The 19,985-nt window shown below is 47.4% G+C and overlaps 1 protein-coding gene across 5 annotated transcripts in view; it reads left to right on the forward strand.

The window, feature by feature from the left end:
* The first annotated feature begins 953 nt into the window (after window positions 1-953).
* Window positions 954-19,985, forward strand: part of UBR4 (ubiquitin protein ligase E3 component n-recognin 4) — a 79,156-nt gene continuing 60,124 nt past the window's right edge. For 3 of the 5 annotated variants that reach the window (XM_086476300.1, XM_086476301.1, XM_086476302.1), the window contains exons 1-28: window positions 954-1,087; window positions 5,228-5,325; window positions 6,067-6,170; window positions 6,850-6,979; window positions 7,083-7,222; window positions 7,566-7,668; window positions 8,174-8,315; window positions 8,474-8,598; window positions 9,294-9,418; window positions 9,655-9,714; window positions 9,844-10,034; window positions 10,264-10,363; window positions 10,453-10,590; window positions 11,078-11,195; window positions 11,626-11,813; window positions 12,362-12,521; window positions 12,650-12,735; window positions 13,732-13,901; window positions 14,502-14,784; window positions 15,425-15,557; window positions 15,983-16,062; window positions 16,688-16,816; window positions 17,265-17,447; window positions 17,675-17,797; window positions 17,887-18,116; window positions 18,756-18,880; window positions 19,455-19,552; window positions 19,678-19,835. In XM_086476300.1, coding sequence (XP_086332426.1) covers window positions 954-1,087; window positions 5,228-5,325; window positions 6,067-6,170; window positions 6,850-6,979; window positions 7,083-7,222; window positions 7,566-7,668; window positions 8,174-8,315; window positions 8,474-8,598; window positions 9,294-9,418; window positions 9,655-9,714; window positions 9,844-10,034; window positions 10,264-10,363; window positions 10,453-10,590; window positions 11,078-11,195; window positions 11,626-11,813; window positions 12,362-12,521; window positions 12,650-12,735; window positions 13,732-13,901; window positions 14,502-14,784; window positions 15,425-15,557; window positions 15,983-16,062; window positions 16,688-16,816; window positions 17,265-17,447; window positions 17,675-17,797; window positions 17,887-18,116; window positions 18,756-18,880; window positions 19,455-19,552; window positions 19,678-19,835 — 3,854 coding nt within the window. Of the gene's footprint in view, window positions 1,088-5,227; window positions 5,326-6,066; window positions 6,171-6,849; window positions 6,980-7,082; window positions 7,223-7,565; window positions 7,669-8,173; window positions 8,316-8,473; window positions 8,599-9,293; window positions 9,419-9,654; window positions 9,715-9,843; window positions 10,035-10,263; window positions 10,364-10,452; window positions 10,591-11,077; window positions 11,196-11,625; window positions 11,814-12,361; window positions 12,522-12,649; window positions 12,736-13,731; window positions 13,902-14,501; window positions 14,785-15,424; window positions 15,558-15,982; window positions 16,063-16,687; window positions 16,817-17,264; window positions 17,448-17,674; window positions 17,798-17,886; window positions 18,117-18,755; window positions 18,881-19,454; window positions 19,553-19,677; window positions 19,836-19,985 lie in introns of those variants that run through there. The other 2 variants (XM_086476303.1, XM_086476304.1) reach the window with 1 other exon arrangement.

Consider the following 19,985-nt stretch of genomic DNA (forward strand, 5'->3'; position numbering starts at 1 on the left):
GGAAAAGACATCTGTCTGTTGAGACTAAAACACAACTCTTCCAAACCTCCGTTAAAGTTCTAAAAATGCCCTCACCTCCTCTCCCCGGCGTTAGTGACTAAGGACATGTCTCCTCTCCCTCCTCGCCTCTTCCTCACGGCAGCCATGACCAGGGGCTTGGCGAGAGGAGGGCTGAGGGGCTGTCAGCCAGACTTGGTAACGTGGGAGCTGCTGGGTGCGAGGCCTGAGCAGAGGAGGAGGAGACGGGGGGGGTCACTTCGTTGGGAAGAAGGTTAGAGATTGGGTGGAGGGTGGGGGGCAACGGCCTCGTCGGGTCACGTCCTTGTGTTGCAGGGCTGGGGGAGGAATTTGAATGTAAGGTGTCTCCACTTTCTTTATTTATGGTGATCATACTGTTAGTTCCTTCCCCATTTTTTAAAACTTTCCCCTATTTGGTGCACAACACTGGCGTTACGAACCTCGCGCTCCGGGATTTAAACGGCCGTAATGGAGCTGCGCCCCCGGGAGCGGCCGGGCCCTGTCAGCGCCTCCCCAGCGTGCGGGTCGCCTCAATAAAAGCTGTGTGCTGTGGAGCAGGACCTGGTGGGGCCTCTCGGGCTACTTGGGGCCTCTCTCGGGCTACTTGGGGCCCTGGGCCCGCGGCCGCCCGCTCCCCGCCTGGGCAGGGCGCCCCCACCGCGCATGCGCCACCTCCGCTCCGGCCCCAGCGGCCTCATGGCGCATGCACCGCCCGCAAAGTTGCTGACTCATGTACTGCGCAGGCGCTTGGGCTGGGCCCTCCTCTTCCAATCGGGAGGCGCGACGCGCGCGTGGGCCCTGGGTCACTTCCCGTCTCGCGGCGCGTGCAGGGGGAGGCGCTTCCGGCCCGCCGTCCACCCGCCGCCGCCGCCGCCGCAGCCGCCCCCCCCCCCCCCTCCCCCCCCGCCCACTCACCCACCCAGCGGAGCGGCAAGATGGCGGCGGGCGGCGGCGCGCGGGCCGCGGCGGAGCCCGGCTGGGAGGTGGCCGTAAGGCCGCTGCTCTCCGCCTCCTACTCGGCCTTCGAGATGAAGGAGCTCCCGCAGCTGCTCGCCTCGGTTATCGAGAGGTGAGGGCTCACCTGCCCGGGCCGGGGGGGCGGCCGGCGGCCGGGCCCTGCCTCCCCTCCCCTCCCCTCAGCCGCCGTTCCCTCAGGGCGGGTGCCCGGCGGCGGGGAGCCCCTCGGAGTTCGCGCTGGAGGGGGCGCGGGGGTTGCCGCTGGCGGGGCTGCGGGGAGCGGCTGAGGAGCGTCCGTGCTCGGGGCTGGGCAGGGGGAGCGCGGCGGGGCTGGGCCGGTGGCCAGCGCCTGCTGGGGCTGCCGGGGAAAAAAGGGAGCCCCGAGCAGCGTCCGGAGAGTTCCTCACGCCCAAGCCTCCTCCCGGTGTCCTGGGGACTGGGAGGCTCTCGGGGTGGTGCCCTTGGGACCTAATAAGCGGGGCTGAGGGTGCACGCCCGGCTGTTGGCGTTGGCCGCTGCTCGGCCGCAGCAAAAAGCAGCTTTGACAGTTCCCCCGCAGAGAGGCTTCGGGACTGGGCTTGCGGGTTTGCTTTTGTTCAGGCGCGGTGCGGTTTTGCAGGCTGCGCGGTGGAAATTGTTGTCTCCCCTGGGCCCTCTCTTGCGGTGACAGACTCATGGCAGGGGCATTGGGTGGCGTGGACTCCCTTTTAGGTTTCTCCCAGTGAAATACTGCTCACTTTTTAAGGAGAAATACAGCTGAAGCAAAGCAAGTCTGCCTTTTAACCAGAAAGGTTGAGCTCGGAGCATGGGAGCGCTCGTTGGAGCTATTTAATTTAACTTATAGCTTGTTTGATGGGCTAAAACACGGGGTATGAATGCTGCAACGTTATGTTCGGTTACAAAGAGAGAACCTTGACCACAATAAGTTGTTAGGAGGCAAAAAATAAACACTGCATTAAGGAAGATGATAAAATAAAGCCTGGTGGTGTTTAATATAGCCTGGCTGAGCGTGCAGCCAGCGGATGCTTCAAGTCAGCGGCCTGTGCCTGTGTGCGTGTCGCGGTGCTTCACCTGGAAGCCTGCACGTGTTCGGTGTGTGTGTGGTTTGGGCAGTCCTCAGGCGAGTCTTTCCTTTAGGGACCATTTCAGCTTCGCTGTTCCTTGCGGAGCTCCGCTGTCACTGTGCCTGGAGTTGATTATTGGGGGTGTTTATGCAGAAGAATGTCGCAGAAACGCTTAAGTGGACGCACTTGACTTTTGGGAGAGGTCCGTTTCCTCCGTTCGTGAGGACGACGGGTCCCTCTTCCACTGGAGACAACAGTTTGTGGCCTTTGAGTGGCGCTGCCCTGGGGTTTGAGCTGTGGGCGTGATGCCGACTGCAGCTCCGAGCCGGCAGGGTTTAATGCGAGCGCCAGGCCTGCCTCGGTGTAACACGGGGTAAATCCCAGAGGAAGGAATACGGCTTGTTTGTGTCTGGAGCCATGCTCTTCTATGCTGGACAAATAATCTGTGTTTAGATTTCTGATCTAAAATACTTTATCTGTTCAGCTTGTTTTTAGAGGGTGAGCGTTAGCTCTTGTAGTGGGACTGTTGGCCGACACCAAGTGGCTGGATTTCCCGTTAAATAAACGCGGTGCAATGCCAGCGCCCTCGCTAACGTTACGCTTTTCCAAACAAATTAATAAACTTTTCTTAACAACTCTTGTCTTTCATTTTGAAGTTGAAGCATCATCAAGTTACTGGAATTCCCCTGGAATTAGGTATAATCAAGGACTGACAACTTTGGCCTCTTATTTGACATAAACTATGGACATGCTGCCTTAGAAAGATGCAGCTGAAGTGGAACAGTCCGATGAGGCTGGATTTCAGGCGAGGGGTTTCGGTAGAGGGAGAACTCCTGCACCTGCTGCTGTGCCTTTGCAAGGAAGAGGCTGCTTTTGTGCCTGCTGCCTTACATAAAGGGTCTGGTTCGGGCGTGTTTAAGGTTTGGAAGCAGAACCAAGAAGGGAGGTGGTATTTGTGGCTGACGTGTTATATTTGATATTGACGCGGAGGCTTCTTGCTTAGTGTGAGTAATGATTTTTCCCTGGGAAGCAAATGTTGTTTGAGCAATAAATCACAGTGTAACAGCCAAAAGTTGTTACTAAATCTCGCTATCTATGCCGAGGAACACTCCAGCACATCACAGATTATACTGTTACCTTTTATTTCTGTTTATTTGCGAGGACTTGATGATTAGTTGACAGATGCCTCCCACTTTTCACTGCCGTTACAAGTCCACGGCTTGTTTTAATAAAACTCGAGCCTCTTGCTGTCCGTTGCAGATGAAGTTCCCTGTCCTGTTCTGGTTTCTGCTCCTTTCTGTTCTTGTACCCCGTGGGCATCGTGTCTTGCACAGCTTGACCTATACAGCAGAACGATAGCTGAGGAGCTGCCAATTTCTCCTGTACCCTGTTATTCCCAAATTGTTCTCACTTGTTCTCTTAAAATGCATTGCACACAGCTACTCTGCTAATTTATAGCTGGGTATAAAGAGGCAGGTGAGCAAAATCAATGCCTGAGTATAAGAGAGCATGAACTTTTTTGCCCGTTCAGTCTCTGGGCTTGTTACCCATCAGTGCTTCTGGCAGGAGACACAAGGTGAAGCCTGGCAGCGAGACGTTGAAGCGCGGTCGTGTTACGCTGCTGAGTATCTTCAAGTAAAGCCTCTGTCTTCGTAGCAGCTGCTTTTCTATTTCAGCTTTTTAGGTAGACTAAATAAAACTGAATTTCTCAGAACTAGGAAATCAAAGCTACGAAGCTGATGAGTATTTGTCTCTGTTCATTTTTCTGGAGAAATGGTATATTCTACAGTTTCTTCTGTTTCAGCCTCATCTCCCATTATGACTGGAAACGATGACTTAGGATAGAAAAAGGGAAGGTGACTGGGCTCTGTTCAGGTCCGCAGGGAGTGGTGCGTCCTCTTCCTCCTGCCACCTCGCCAAAGCTGGCGGCATGGCATGCCGCTGGGGTCGTTGTGCCGTACCTGCGGCAGCGCTAGTCGGTGCTGAACTTGCGACGCCACCGTTTTGGTTGGGTGGAGGGAGGTCTGTGTAGGTGTATGGAGAGGCTGATGCCCTCTGCTCCCCACCTCCCCTCCAGAAATAAACTCTGTTGCTGGAGGTGGAGAAGTCTGGGTCTTGAGGGGTAAAGTGCCTGGTGACGTTCACTCATGCAACATGTTCTTCCAACTTGCCCATTCGCTTCATGGAACAAAAGTTTCTGTTCTCTGAAAATGGAAAAAAATTAACGTAAACCTTTAATAGACACGTATCCACATCCCTTGGTTTTGTCACAGGAAAAATCAAGGGCAGAACTCGCCATGGAGGCAGAGCTGTGTTTTGTGCTCGAGGTGGTTGCCTTCAGGTTTCTGTGCAAATGAGACGTGGTGTGACACTCGACTGCAGCAGCCCTTGCTGTGTCATCCCTGAGCATAAATAGATGTTCTCCGTGGCCAGCGCCGAGAAACCTCACACGACTTGACTTCCAGTGTGTCAGTGCATGTTTTGCTTTACAGTTTTTACTTCTGGTTTGGATTGCCACGAAATTCTCACTCGCTCTGAGCTTCGTGTCGACTTGTGCGCGGGGCGAAAGGGCGCAGAGCTCTGAAGCTGCAAGTCTCTCCCCGTGAGGCTGACTACAGCGGATGCATTTTTTTCTTTCCTGCTGTACGTTACCTGCCAAAACTCTTTACTCCCCAGCTTGTTGCAGACGCTGCTGTTGTGCGTTTGTTGCTGTTATGCAATTGCCTGTTTTGATCCTTCTCTTTTGCAGAATTGCACAAACTCCAGTTGACTCCGTGCCTTGACAGCAAGGGAATGCCTGGGCTCCAGTCCTGGCAAATCCTGCCTAGCGTTAGCAGAACAAACAGTGCAAACTTTATGGGCAGCTGAGTTCAGAATAACTTAAAGAGCAATGAATCTGTGACTGGGAGAGCAGCTCTTAAGGAGGCTGCCCTGTTGGTGGTATAAAGGAGAAACATTTGCAGTGTTGGAATGATTTCTTATGGCTGCTGCTGCTGCAGGACTCGGTCCTGAGGACATGGGAGGTGGGACGTGAGGGAGAGGATTCTGTTCACAAAACTTTGGTTTGGAGAGAGCGTGTGATTTTGATGGTCGTCTCGCGTCTGTTCAGAGGTGCGATGTATTCTGAGTTGCGTGGTGCCGCGGTTGTGCTGTGTACAACTGACGTCTCTCCTGTTCTCCTGTTGCAGTGAGTCGGAGATCCTGCACCACGACAAACAATATGAGCCTTTTTACTCTTCCTTCGTTGCACTTTCTACGCATTACATCACTACTGTGTGTGGTCTGAGTAAGTGTTCCCCCTCCTTTGCTTCTCTTGCGTTGTGGGTAGGGTACGGTAAAAGTAAACTGGAACTGTGGTCCTTTCCATATTTGTCTGGAGCCCTCGATCTGAGTCAGGCTTTAAGGCAGAGCGCATGAGGCCAGCATTGCCGGCTTTTATACTGGCAAAATGTCAGTGCAGATGGAAAGGGGAACTTGTCGATAGCAGCGTTTGCCACCCGGTGCTGGGCGGCGTTAACATTTTGATTGCTTACTCGTTGGCCTGACTTCATTTAGGAAAAGTAATTTTTGGTCAAATGAAGGGTTTAAATCCATTTTCAGGATTTTTAGGTGATTCTTTAGCAGTTATGTTACAAAGTTGGAATTAAGGATCAGAACATCGTGACTCAAAATATTTGATGTTACATTGTCTGATAAAATTTGGCAATTTCAGCAAAAAAGTGCTTTTGGTGAGCTTGTTTCGTGTTCTTCAGTGCTTCTGTCAGTATTAAGTAGTGTTGCAGGGGAAGCTGTTGTACCATTCTAAATTACCTGTCTGGGGAGAAGGTGCTGTCCTTGCTTTACTGACATTCCTTGGGTTCCATTTTAATGAGACTCAACTTATATTGCATCCGTGTGTAAGACGTGATAGATTGTGTAAGCGTGCGTGTTGCATTGCAGTCTGTTTTATTGAAAGCCCTGAGAACATCTTGCACTGAATTACCGAAAAACTTGCGCTGAGTGATGCAAGCATCTGCTTTTTTTCCAGTACCAAGAAACCAACTGCAATCAGTGGCAGCTGCTTGTAAGGTCCTGATTGAATTCTCACTGCTGCGTCTTGAGAACCCGGATGAGGCGTGTGCTGTTTCGCAGGTGAGCGCAGATTTGGACCGTGTGGGCAAGGCTGAGTGCGAAAAAGGGCTTTGGCCTCTAATTCCAAAACATTTGCTCTAATGTTGCGTAAAACAAAATTACTGAAGTTCTTGAAATGTTCAAGATCTAGCGCTTCGGTAGAGACCGATACCTGCCACATCTCCTCTGTGCATTCTGTTCTCAGAATTTCAGCTTGTGAGCAAGGTGAAATAAAGGTGACCTGAAGCCTTGGTTAATTCTATTGCAATTTCTGACAGTCTGAATGGGTTTTGTGTAGCAGCCTGGATCAAAACTGTTGAGTTTCTAAAGATGGATTCTTCCCCAGTTGTATTTTAGTCTTCTGGGAGAGCTTAAATCTATTTCAGAGAGGAAAGGCATGTGAGAGGTGTTCACCTAATGTAGCTTGTGATAGGGTTGGGGTTAAGTTTTAGTGTGCCATAGGAAGGAGAGCTTTTCCACATGCTTTTCCGTAACAAGCACGTGGGACAGTGTTAGCGACCTGAATTACCTGCTATTAGAAAGCCGTCACGATCTTTGGTGTGAGATTGGAGCGGATTTGAGGTGGTGCAGTGGCCTTAGTAGCTGAAGTTGCTTGATGCAACTGCTGAGAATAAATGATATCGAGGAATAATTGGAATCGAGAAAGTTTGACTTGTACTTGATGTCTTTTCCTTTGTAGAAACACCTCATTCTGCTGATAAAGGGGCTGTGCACGGGCTGCAGCCGCCTGGATCGAACTGAAATTATTACCTTCACAGCCATGATGAAATCGGCCAAGCTGCCTCAGACTGTCAAAACCCTCTCTGATGGTGGGTGTTTGAAGTCATGGTTGTATCACGGTGGCACTCGAGTTGGGTATGGGAAATACTGTGGGTTTATGTATGAAATGGTGTTCTGCTGTTTCCCCTGCAGTAGAGGACCAGAAGGAGCTGGCCTCCCCGGTGAGCCCGGAACTAAGACAGAAAGAAGTGCAGATGAACTTCCTCAATCAGTTGACATCAGTCTTTAACCCTAGAGTCTCATCATCACCGTCTGTCACGCCGGAGATGCAGGTAAACAAACAGCCCTGGAATAGCAGCACTCCGAATTTTAGCGTTAGTAGCACTGGGGCGGGGAAGGACAGAGGGCGGTAGGTGAGTGTTTTTTAATAGACGTGGGTGAGGAAAACCTTTCTTAAGTATTGAAGTCCTGTGTGCGTGTTGGTGAACAGCAAACAACAAAATGCTGGTTGCATCGTGTTGGCAATAGTTTTGTTGCCTCGTGGAAGTTACCGTTCAGTGACACTCACAGCTCTTTTGAGTTCTGCTGCTGCACCTTGCTCCGGCATAGAGGCTTGCTGCAGTGCCATGTATTTTTAATGCTTCTGTCAAATATTTACTATGTGGTTGCTTTTAGGTGGAAGGAGAAAGCGAGGACCAAGCTGCCACAGATCAAACCTCTGCGGCAAAGACAAAAAGCATCTTCATCGCTCAGAATGTAGCCAGCCTGCAAGAACTTGGTGAGAATCAGCTTTGTGGCGTGGGGAGAGGAAAGCGCTAGAGCAAACGTCCCTCCAGTGTTACCCCTTACAGCTCTGAATGGGAAGAAGCTTTCTCATCTAAAGCATTCGCTCGGTTGCATGGTGGTACTCCCGAGGGAGGTTGTGGCTGCAGTGTAGTTTTCTTTGTGGCAGAGGACGTGACCTCAGTACATTTGTACGCCTGTGGTTTAGGGAGTAAATAAGGTGGACGATAGAGAGTAGCTTGTGGGGTGGATTATTGAGCCGGTGTGAATGAGACCTGATGCACCAGAGCTTTGTGACCCCCGTTACGAGTGCTGGCTGAGAACATCACCAGCTGGTTTATGTGTTGTCGACAAGGCTTTGCCCTGTGACCTCGCCTATGTTGTATTTTCTCACCTTAAAGACGAATTGAGTCGATTATTGACGACCATTAGGTCTGTTCTGCTTAGAAGCTCTCCCGTGGAACAGTAAAAATAACGCTGCTATTTTTTTTTTCTGGTAGGTGGCTCTGAAAAACTGCTGAGAGTGTGCCTGAACCTCCCGTACTTTTTGCGCTACATAAATCGATTCCAGGATGCGGTGTCGGCCAACTCGTTTTTTATTATGCCAGCCACGGTGGCGGATGCCACTGCTGTTCGCAATGGGTAAGAGCCTGTCGTCACTCTTCTTTGGTCCGCGCTGGGTACGCCGGGTGAGGGGAAATAACGGTGCCAGCAGTGCCGTGCCAGTGGTTGTGCTGCTCCTGGGAGCTGTCCCGTGGGCACGGTGCACTGCTGAACCGTAACGTGTGTCGTTACTGCAGATTTCATTCGCTGGTGATAGACGTGACCATGGCACTGGACACTCTGTCTCTGCCTGTGTTGGAGCCCCTGACACCCACGCGGCTCCAGGATGTGACTGTTCTTGCTCTCAGCTGTCTCTACGCAGGTGAATGGATTTCCTGTGTTTTCTTTGGAGCTTTAAGTCGCTCTCGCTTTTGCGCCGCTTCGTTACCTGCACGTTTGAGGCTCGGCCCACGAGTAGCCTCTATTTCTCGTGCATTTGAAAGCTGTGCAGCATACCGCATAGTCTGGTGGCTGTGTTAATATGAAAATTGCTATAGTGACGCTGAAATTCTGATATATTCTGCAAATGTTCTTGTCAGTATCTAAGAGAAAGACTGAGTGACTCAACTTCTTAATAGCCTGTAATTTCTGCTCTTTTTTTTTTTTTGTTATGTTCAGAGCATAATATATTTTTGCGATGCTTATGGCTTAATTGGTTATACCCCCAAATCAACCTTGTTCCCCAGGAGTAGTTTAAGTACACGAGAATCCTGAGTGTTTAGTTGATATGGGTAAGGTTTTAAAGAGACACGGCCGTGGAGTATGAAGATGGCCTTAAAAATGGTGTTGAATTACACGGTGAAACATTGCTTCCTTTGATTGTTCTCAGGCATTTCTGTAGGACAAAACTTTACTCTTTCGGGTAAAGATTTTTTGATCTGTCAGCTGTAATACTGAGTATTCCCAGCTCCATCAAGTTCATGGGCATGCTTGATACTCCTTAATGTGCCCCGTAGGACCGTTGAGTCCTGAGATGGGCTCTCAATAAGAACGTTACCTCCGTTTGTTTTCGATCAGGTGTGAGTGTGGCAACTTGCATGGCCATCCTCCATGTGGGGAGCACTCAACAGGTACGAACTGGGTCAACAAGTTCCAAAGAAGAAGATTACGAAAATGACGCTGCTACTATTGTACAGAAATGTGTAAGTAAGCGCGAGGGCGTGGTGGTTGTTTTCATCCTCGGCGAGGGAAGCACGTAGGATTTGTGTTTATTTGGGCTGCAGTACGCATCTCTTATTTCTAGGCGTTAGACTTGCTGATAAGAAGTAGTGAGGTGGCTAACGGTAGAGGGCAATATACAATAGTATTTGGAGTTTTTATTTTTATTATTGCCCAGTGGATTGCTTAAACATGACCATAGTTTGGGATTTATTTGCAGCTTGAAATCTATGAAATGATTGGACAAGCCATCAGCAATTCACGCCGTGCAGGGGGTGAGGTAAGATATGCGTCTCGGGAAGCTTTTGTCACTGTTTTTCTGCTGGTATATTTTGACATTTGGATTGACGTTATTTTGTCTTTTTGGTGCCTTTTTTCTTCCCACCCCCTTTCACTTTTGGGATGATAGCATTATCAGAACTTCCAGCTGCTCGGGGCTTGGTGTTTGCTAAACAGCCTCTTCCTCATCTTGAACCTCAGCCCCACGGCCTTGGCTGATAAGGGAAAGGAGAAAGATCCATTGGCTGCTCTTCGCGTCAGAGACATTATTGCTCGTACTAAGGAGGGCGTTGGATCTCCCAAACTAGGACCTGGGAAAGGGTATGTCAATACCCCACTGAAGTAATCGTTGTCCGTGTATCTAACCATGCCCAGCAAGCAACTACTACGGAGTCTTGTTGATCTCTTGAAGTTTCATCTGCATGTGTAATTTGAGTCTTGATTCTTGTAGTCATCTTTTTCTGTTTAGCAAAGCAGTCGCTTCGCTCAGTTCAATATATATATTTATTCCCACCCCTGAAATTGCTTTGTATCCGTTATGTTTCCGTAGGCATCAAGGGTTTGGTGTTCTGTCAGTGGTGCTAGCGAATCATGCTATCAAGTTGCTGTCATCTCTTTTCCAAGACTTGCAAGTGGAGGCGTTGCACAAGGTCTGTAGCTAGCAGGGACGTTCTTGTGAAACGTTTTGCCTTCTCCACTGGAGCCCGCTTTAAATTCTCTTTCCAATGCTGTCCGCCAGGGCTGGGAGAGCGATGGCCCGCCAGCAGTGCTGGATATCATGGCTCAAAGCACATCCATCCAGAGAATTCAGCGGCTGATAGATTCGGTGCCACTCACTAATTTGCTGCTGACTTTGCTATCTACTTCCTACAGAAAGGTAGGAACTGGCATGCAGCTGGAGAACTTCCCTAGCTGAGCCACTCCTAGGTGTCATCTGCTTGGAAAATTCTCACTTTACAGACTGTGACTATGCTGGAAAAGTTTAGAAGTCCTCTTTCAGAAGCTGTCATTGGGGCCTCTCTCTTTCCTCTTTTCAGAGACTGTTAATTTGACAAACTTGTTCAAATACAGTTTTTCTGTAAGCTCAGTGGTATTTGTGAGTTTAGTGAGAAGATGAAAAGGCTGTATTTGAAATGGATGCTTTTATGTTAGAGCTTACAAGCTTAGCATAGATTATTTGTTTTCGACCATCCTGTGTAATTTTTAATACAACTTAAGGGGGAAGAGCCTTGAAAAACTGTTAATAAATCAGTTGAGATGAATTTGCTAGAAGAAAATTAAAAGTGCTTTAGGAATTTACTCTGGTTTTCAAATTCTTATCTTTCATAATCCAAAAGTTTAACTTGTTCTGCTGTTTTTCTAAGGCTTGTGTCTTGCAGCGTCAGAGGAAGGGCTCCATGAGCAGTGATGCAAGCGCCTCCACTGATTCTAATACTTACTATGAGGATGATTTTAGCAGCACTGAGGAGGACAGCAGCCAAGGTAATAGAGTTTGCAGCGAGCAACTTAAGTCAGGATTTTACGCTGTCTTTCAGATTTAGTGGAAACCTGCCTGCTGGGCTCTTGCCTTCTTGGACTAGAATGGCATGTAATGCTGAAAATATGAAACCGTCTGTACGATCTGTTTGGCAGAAGTAATGCTGACAGTACTCCTTTATGTGAACTGAAGCCTGAGTGGCTGGGCTTTGGCAGTATTTGCTTAAGAGGAGAGTGGAAATAATTTCTTCATGTAAATTCCTGCTGGACTTCTGTAAAAGTGCTTAGCCTTGTGATTTGGAAAGGAAAAATGAAGATGGCAGACACCTTAACTCTGCTCACTGAAACTCTTTTTCAGCCCTTTTCTCAGCTTAGTGGTTTGCATAAGGCAGTTGCTCATCACAGTCTGCTTTTGGTTTTCTGCCTCCTGTGTTAGATGACGACAGTGAGCCAATCCTTGGGCAATGGTTTGAAGAGACAATCTCTCCAAGCAAAGAAAAAGTGGCCCCACCGCCACCCCCTCCACCCCCGCCTTTGGAGAGCTCGCCCAGAGTGAAAAGCCCGAACAAACAGACTGCTGGGGAGAACGGGAACATCCTGGCCAGCCGCAAAGATCCGGAATTGGTACGGGAAGGTCTTCAGGCTTAGTGAAATGCCTGGTGTGCTGTAGCGTGGGTTACCTGTCAGTGGCTGGCTACACTGACAACATGGGGATGTATATGCTGATGGAGAATCAGTGACTGTCTTGGCTTTGAAGAAGGACACTTTCTCTACTCTTCTGTCAGGTGGAATGTCGCAGTATTTGTTAGTGCCAGGGAAGCAAAGACTGAGGGTGATACCTCTTTGGGTTACAGAGGGCGAGGGAAAATGAGGGCAGAACTATAAGCGAAACAACTTGCTGATAGAATGCTTTTAGCTGCAGCTCTGTAGGGTAAAGACAAAAATAAATACTGCAGTCGAGAAGTTAAGAGACTTTCAGCTTTTTCAGGGGATTGTAAAATCCGTCCTGATGCAGAGAGTGCAGTGAGCTGGATTGCAATGAGTTAACCTGTACTCCACTGCCAGGGGCGGCGTTGGGGACTTGATGTCTTTTGCTGGTGGTTTTGTTTAATGTTGTCTTATAGTCCCTCTTCTTTTGTTGCTCCTATAGCGTGTTTCTCTTGTCTTTTCAGTTTTTGAGCCTAGCTTCAAACATTTTGAACTTTATCACTTCTTCTATGCTGAACTCCAGGAATAACTTCATTCGCAACTACCTGAGTGTCTCTCTCTCGGAGCAACACATGGCTACACTGGCTAGCATCATCAAAGAAGTGGATAAGGACGGGCTTAAGGGTGAGTGATCAGAACCTCTCTGTCACAGAACACGGGCTGTAGGATTTATAGGTGTATGCCTTCTTAGCTCCGTATGGAAATCTTAAATACAGGAGAGCAGTGGTAGTAAATGGCTTGATCCCTTACAGGCACGTCAGATGAGGAGTTTGCTGCTGCATTGTATCACTTCAACCATTCCCTGGTGACCTCAGATCTTCAGTCTCCTGCCTTGCAGGTAAGTCTGTGATTGAATGTATAAATAAAATGACAAAGTGTTGGTGTCTGTTCATATCTCTACGCGGACTCTTCACGGCTAGAGTAGCGCGTTGATGGTGCTGTTTGGCCCTAGAGTATATTCTTTTGCAAACAGAGCTTGGAATATTTTGGATCCGACGAGCTGGATGACCTTTGCAGTCATCCATGACAAAACATCCTGCAGTGGGTAAACTTCCTGTCTAGAGTTCAAATTCATCTACTGCACTCTAAAGGTGTTGATAGCTGAAAAGGCCCAAAAGCAGGACAGAAAGGAGTTTGTATATTTTGTTTTGGAGAGTTGCCTCTATCCGTGCATTTATCAAGAGGCATTCCTGCAGGGTTGCTTTGCTGCCAGGACTGATGCCAAAAGGCCTTGGAGTTCTCTCAGGAGAGAATCAGGTTAATGCTTTTGCTTTCATGTGCTGACTCTGTAGCCTCTAGGTTTCTTTGCTAGGTCGTGGGCTGCCCTGACTTAACACTGTAAGCAGGGATTGTGAATCTGCTTACCAATCACTGAATTCAATCCCTATACATTTTGTTGACTGTTTTCTACTGTATTTAAACCACTCTTTTTGAAAAGCAGTTGGACTTTTCAGATATCTGCCTTTTTACTGTATTTGAAAAGCAGCAAGCTTTGCTGTCATCAGCCGAAGGGGTCGTCTTCCACATTCTTAGATAGCGGACAAGGTAGCATCGTCTCCTGCTGTGATCCTGCAGTGAATGAGTAGAGCTCATCAATGCTATCTTTTCTGCATTGGCCTTGAAGTTGAAAGTTTGTTGTGTTTTAGGTGGCAAAGCGGTGGCATTAACTGTCCCTCGGTAGCTATGCCATGTATTTGAGATAGGAGAGCTACTGCCCTGTCAACAAGCTCCGAGAGCCCTAGTGTTTATTGTCATCTCTTTGTTCAAATCATGCTTTTAGCTAAAGCATCAGACAGGACTTGCCCCTTTTCAGCAAGTCTCTGTTTTGTTCCAGAACACACTTCTTCAGCAGCTGGGAGTTGCCCCTTTTTCTGAAGGTCCATGGCCTCTCTACATCCATCCTCAAAGTTTGTCGGTGCTCTCGCGACTTCTTCTGATTTGGCAGCATAAAGCAACTGCCCAGGGAGATCCTGACGTTCCAGAATGCCTTAAAGTTTGGGAAAGGTGAGTTAATTTTATGTTAAGCTGAAAGTCAGTTGTCTCTTACCTCTCTGATTTTCTACCAGGTGAACATTCTCTGGGGCCAGCATAACAAGGGTGTGTGTATTCTCTGAGCGGTGGTGGTATGTGATGCTTGGAGGAGCAGAGGGTCATTCTTCTGTGTTGCTGGAGTCCTTCACCTAGAGCGTAGGAAATGAAACCTAGAATCAGGATTTAAGTGGGTAGAGACTGAATTGCTTACAGCAATGCTGGTTTTAAAAAGGGAAGACAAATGTGCTATTTCAGCAGGTTTCTGGTAGGTTCTGTTATGATGGTGCCAAGATTTTTCCTCGCTGTGGCATTAGCTGAGTGTGAAAGTCTCTGATAGGGTTTAGCTGACTTAAAGCTATCGTGGACAGCCTTTCCTGAGGGAACAAGTTTTTGTCTCTCTTTCTTCCTTGGAATGATTTTTCATCATTTCCATCCAATGTATTTGCTGCTAGGTAAATTTATGTAAGTAAAAATTATGGAAATGTTTCTCTATCCTCTAGTTAAAGAGGTTTTAAAGAGAGATCTAAGCAAGCAGAAAAGTAAACTTTATAAACTTCTTCTCTTAACTGTCAGGTTTGTGGGCACACTGAAGCAAAATGCCTTGCAGGGGACGTTTCCCAGTGACACAGAAGATCTGAATGTTGAACATCTCCAGCTGCTGCTGCTTATTTTTCACAATTTCTCTGAGAGGGGCCGCAGATCTATCATGATGCTCTGCATCCAGACAATTGTGGAGCTGACGGCGAACATGGATACCCAGCAGTGTTCTGTGCCACTTATCGTGGCGCGTCTGCTCTTGGTGTTTGACTACCTGCTCCATCAGTATTCCAAGGCCCCCGTGTACCTATTTGAACAGGTGAGATTTTGAGATCGTGCTCTGGCTATGTCATTGATCACCCAGCAGAAATCTGCAGCAGGCAGTCAGTCGGTGTGTTCTGGTCTCTTCGTGAGCTTTTGCGAGTGAATCTGTTTTGATGTCGTTACCAGCCTTTGGAGTTCTAATCCATGATTAACTACGGCTGCTGCTTCCTGGCAGCACGTGCAGTTTGAGTGTAAATGCCTTGCGTAGCTCCTGTCCTAATAAATCCTGGTAAGGACAGGATGAATGCTCCGCCCTGTCTTTCAAAACTTTGAATATTTGGGTATTTAGGCACCATTTCACAAATACCTTGTACGCTGCGTGCTTGCTTTAGCTTTCACCGTTGAGGCTGTTGGCACTGTTCTCATTAGTGGGATGCTGGTGGTTTGTGCGTGGCTTTTTCAGTGGTTGGGAGCTTGACCGTTGATTTGAGCTGCTCACTTCAGACTAAAAATCGTCAGGCAGGGTCAAGGGCTTCCCTCAGGAGCTGGGAATGATTGTGTTTTAGCAACAGGGTTGTTTGCGTTTTATGGTTCTTTTTCTGTTGGTGGTGGTGTTTCCTCCCCCTACCCCTTAATGACAAGGATGCCATGGGTGGGGTTTTGTTTGGTTTGTTTTGTTTCTTTTTTTAATTTAGGTGCAATATAATTTGCTGACTCCACCCATCGGCTGGGTGAGTGGATCCCAGGACAGCAGCAGACGAACGTCTGTCCCACTTTATCATGGGTTTAAAGAAGTGGAAGAAAACTGGACCAAACACTGTTCATCAGGTAAGAAAGAAAAGTTAAGGGATTTTTTATTCCAAGATTTACTTTTACAAATGACTAAGAGCCCCTCCTGTGCCCTGGTGTGGGTAGCTTTTCCTACTTTTAATGGGCATAGTTACAATGGACAGATAAAAATGCATGTAATGCAAGAGAAGTTTTATTAAACAAAATTATTGTCGCCTAGGAGTGTGCTACAAGTAATTCAAAATAAGCGTGTGTTTATTATGTCAGGATTGTATGAGCGGCAAACCCTTGGCTGCGTATACCGTAGGTCAAAAGGAGGTATAGCGTGTCACGGAGCTAGCTTAGTAGAACCTGGTATTAGTCTCAAAATGTGAAAGGTTGTGGGGATGGAGGAGAGAGGATACCACAATACTGCCTAATTAAAACTGTCCCTTTGAACATTGTTTTCTGTCCGCATGTTCCAGATGCAGTTCCACAGCCCAGGTTCTACTGCATCCTGTCTCTGGAAGTTTCTGAAGATGATCTGAACCGTCTAGATAGCATGGTATTGAGATTTCTGCTTTAAAGCCCTTTCTGTAAGCTGTGAGGGCCGTGTTGGTTTGACATGTGCCAGGGAAAATAGGCAAGAAGGAAAGACTTGATGAAGCAGCTAGAGCAGAAATATTTCACCAAGAATTTCAGAATAGTGGCAGAATAAGACCATAGGGGATTCCTTTGTGTGCCCATTTACATGTCAGGGAGGTCAGTGTGCAAAATCTGTGAAGATGTGTTGGGCTACTTGTAGTAGTGCCTGTGACTCGCGTGTGTGTGCTGTGGCAGGGAGCCCTGTCATAGCTACCCCTGTTTTTCAGTGCTGCCAAAACGTCTGAGATAGACACAGGGCATTAGAGTTGCTTTCTCATCCTTTTGCTCCATGTTCTTCCTGGGGTTTGTTTCCTCACTAAATTGGTTGTCATCAAGGTTACGGGCTTGCTTCCTGAATGCTCCCTTGTAACCAGTTCATTGGTAGTCAACTGGGGAGAGAAAAACCCGACAGAACTAGCTTTCTGAAGTTTTATTTTGCATAGTTTTGGTCTGTGGGTATTCTGAATATTTAAGAGCTTGGCTATACATAAATGCAGAGCTGTGCAATTTGCAAAGCAGCGATCCTGCCTTGTCGTGTCTTGCAGGTTTGTGAGGTCCTTTTCTCGAGGACTATGAAGTATGATGAGCTTTACACAGCCCTGACTTCGTTACTTGCAGCTGGGTCACAGTTTGATACACTCAGGAGGAAAGAAAACAAAAATGTCACTGCACTGGTAAGACTGTGTTGCTGTGGTGTTGTCTGTGTTGAGGAATAACAAGCTTCAAAGTCTATTTTCAAGCGAAGTATTTAACTAAAGTATTCTTGACAGTGGTTGGAGTAATGGGGAGCTTAAAAGTCTAATAGGTAATGGTAGTGTTTATGGTGGCTGTACGTCTCATCTGAGTTTTTAATTCATAACATCCTTTAGACTTGCTGTATGTCCTTGGTGATTCCAGGTCTGGCTAGAATATGATGAAGCAGAAACAATTTGCATAATCTTTCCTTTATCTTTTCTCATTCCTGTTTGTTGTATCATATGACAGAAACTCAGTCCAGTATGTGTTCATCTGATTTGGCACATCTGGAGGCATCTGGAGTCTCTGATGAGATAATTTCAGTAGCTGTAATGATTGAAACCACAATCTGTCTTTATTAATTTGTCCAACTGTACATTTGTTTAGGAAGCCTGTGCACTTCAGTACTACTTTTTGATACTGTGGAGGATACTGGGGATTTTGCCTCCATCCAAAACCTACATGAATCAATTGGCTATGAACACACCAGAGATGAGCGAATGTGATATTTTACACACATTGCGCTGGTCCGCCCGTCTGCGAATCACTTCTTACGTCACGTGGATCAAGGTACGGCTTCATCTTTGTAGGGGTGTCTTGCAATGATGTTGGTAGGAAGAATGTCAGCCTCTGGTTCGTCCGTGCTGGCTCCGTGTGGGATTTGTGTGTGGGCACGGTAGTGAGAAATGGGAACTTGTGTCCGTGTTTTCTGAAGTGTTCTAGCCTGGTAATTGGCAGAGTGGTTAATTATAGAGCACTTTTAACGTGTGACAGGTCTGGTTTTTTGGCATCTGCAGGATCACCTTACCAAGCAGGGCATGAAGGCTGACCATGCTGCTTCTCTCATTGAGCTGGCCTCCAGCAAGTGCAGCTCAGTGAAGTACGATGTGGAAATAGCAGAGGAATACTTTGCTCGACAGGTAGGGTGGCGCGGATGCAGTTGTGCCTGTGGAGCTTCTGTTCTTGTGGAATGATTTGCACTTACTGTTGCATCCCTTTGTGTTTTAAGATATCTTCTTTCTGCGGTGTTGATTGCACAACTATTCTCCAACTGCACGAAGTTCCCAGTTTACAATCCATTTACACCCTTGATGCTGCAATTTCCAAGATTCAGGTTTCTCTAGATGAGCACTTTTCCAAGCTAGCTGCGGAAACTGATCCACACAAGTCCTCAGAGATAACCAAGAACCTCCTGCCTGCTACGCTACAGCTTATTGACACTTACGCTACGTTTACCAGGTACAGTTCTTGGGATCGCTAGTAGCAATGCAATTTTCTTCTGTGCATAGGGCATTCTTTGCATTTTGTTTGTTGTTTTCTTAGAGGTAGGTGCCTTTTTTTTTTTGATAGTCCAGTATAATTACTCTAACTTACGTCCTCCAGAGTGTCTGTTGTTTTAAAAGAAGAACAAAAAGTAGCTTCTCAAGCCACGTGTGTGAAGTTGTTGTTTCTAAGTAGCCTCCCTGTCTGATCTTTCAAGGCTTTCTTGCAAGCTGGCAAAACCAGGCGTTCCTCTAAAGATGAAACCTTCTCTTGCCACTCTCCAGGATAGTGCTGCTTAAGGTTATTTCACTGAGATAACACTGAGACTGTCAGACCACCAAGAAAGAGAGGGGGTCTAATTCTTACATGTCTGAAGTCTCCTAAACTCTCATTGGAACCTATGTAGAAGAAAGCAAAAGTAAATCAGCCTTTTCTTTGGAGTGGGTGCTTTTCCTGGTGAGTGGCTTAGAGGAGACAAAAGCCCAGAACTCCCTTAGCACAAAGTATGGGGCGGAACTTCAGGAGTTTGCTTTCTTACCTGTCGCTCTATTGACACATTTAGTTTTGAAATGCAGAGCTCTTTCCTGACATAAATCCGTTCCGTCCTGAATGCAGATCTTACTTGCTACGGAGCCTCTCTGAAGAGGGCTCCGCTGAGAACAAAGCCTCTGAAGAGAAGCTCCGAGGTTACGCTGCTGTCCTGGCCATTGGATCCAGCCGTTGCAAGTCTAATACTCTAGGTGAGGGTACCCGATAGTTCAGATTTCCTGCTCCGTATAGGTGAAGCTTTCTGCAGTGCTGCCACCATTCAATTTCAAAGCTGCATGCTGGCTAATGTGTTCTCAACCACTCTGTTCAAATGAGTGCATTATCCTGGCAGCAGCAGACTGGGAAGTCTTTTCCTCGTAGTATCCCAACAACTGAAAAAGTTGGGCCAACCTTGAAAGAGTAACGATGTTGTGGGCTTATCTGCGTTATTGAAATGCTTTTATAACCGTCTTGGTGCTCTGGTGTCATGGCGTAGTAAGGGGAATTATGAAATGTTGATATGTTCAAGACTGCTGCAAATTCGTATTTTTGCCATGTTTTCTGTTATTTTAAGAAAGCAAAAGAAGGTGGGAAGCTCTTGCAAACATAGGGATAATTTTGTCTTGTAGAAAAGCATGAAACTAGCTCTCAGCAGAATTACAGCTCAGTTTAGCTACAGTTGTGTCTTAAATAATGATCTAGTTTTAAAAAGTGTTGTAGAAACATCCTGGTTTCAGTGGGACCCATGAAATTACTCAGCGACTTGTGATTCTGTGTGAATTGCAGGTCCAACGCTCGTTCAGAACTTGCCATCAGCTGTGCAGACGTTGTGTGAATCCTGGAACAACATTCATACAAATGAGTTTCCAAACATTGGCTCATGGGTGAGTCCAGCCTCGTGGATTGATCTGGTCTGATCTGAACTCCATAACTTACTGGGAATGGCGGGCAGTGTGTCTTTCTGTTAAAGCTCAGTGGTTCTGATTTTTGCGTGTGTCTCAATCCTTAGCGCAATGCCTTTGCGAACGACACGATCCCTGCGGAAAGCTACATCAGTGCAGTTCAGGCCGCCCACCTCGGTACTCTCTGCAGCCAAAGTCTACCTCTTGCAGCTTCCCTGAAACACACCCTTCTCTCCCTGGTCAGACTCACTGGGGATCTCATTGTGTAAGTGATGGTTTTGATAGGACGTTCTTGCTGTGCAGATCTGTCCGCTCTTCTGACTGTCTGTCTGCGTCAGACTGCTCGGGTGGGACAGGGAGTGAACTGGCGCCGTGTTTTGAACCAAGCCTTTAGCAGAGCTGCTTTCAGTTTACA

The sequence above is a fragment of the Leptosomus discolor genome, chromosome 20 (assembly GCF_034619465.1).
Source record: "Leptosomus discolor isolate bLepDis1 chromosome 20, bLepDis1.hap2, whole genome shotgun sequence".
NCBI lineage: Eukaryota > Metazoa > Chordata > Aves > Leptosomiformes > Leptosomidae > Leptosomus > Leptosomus discolor.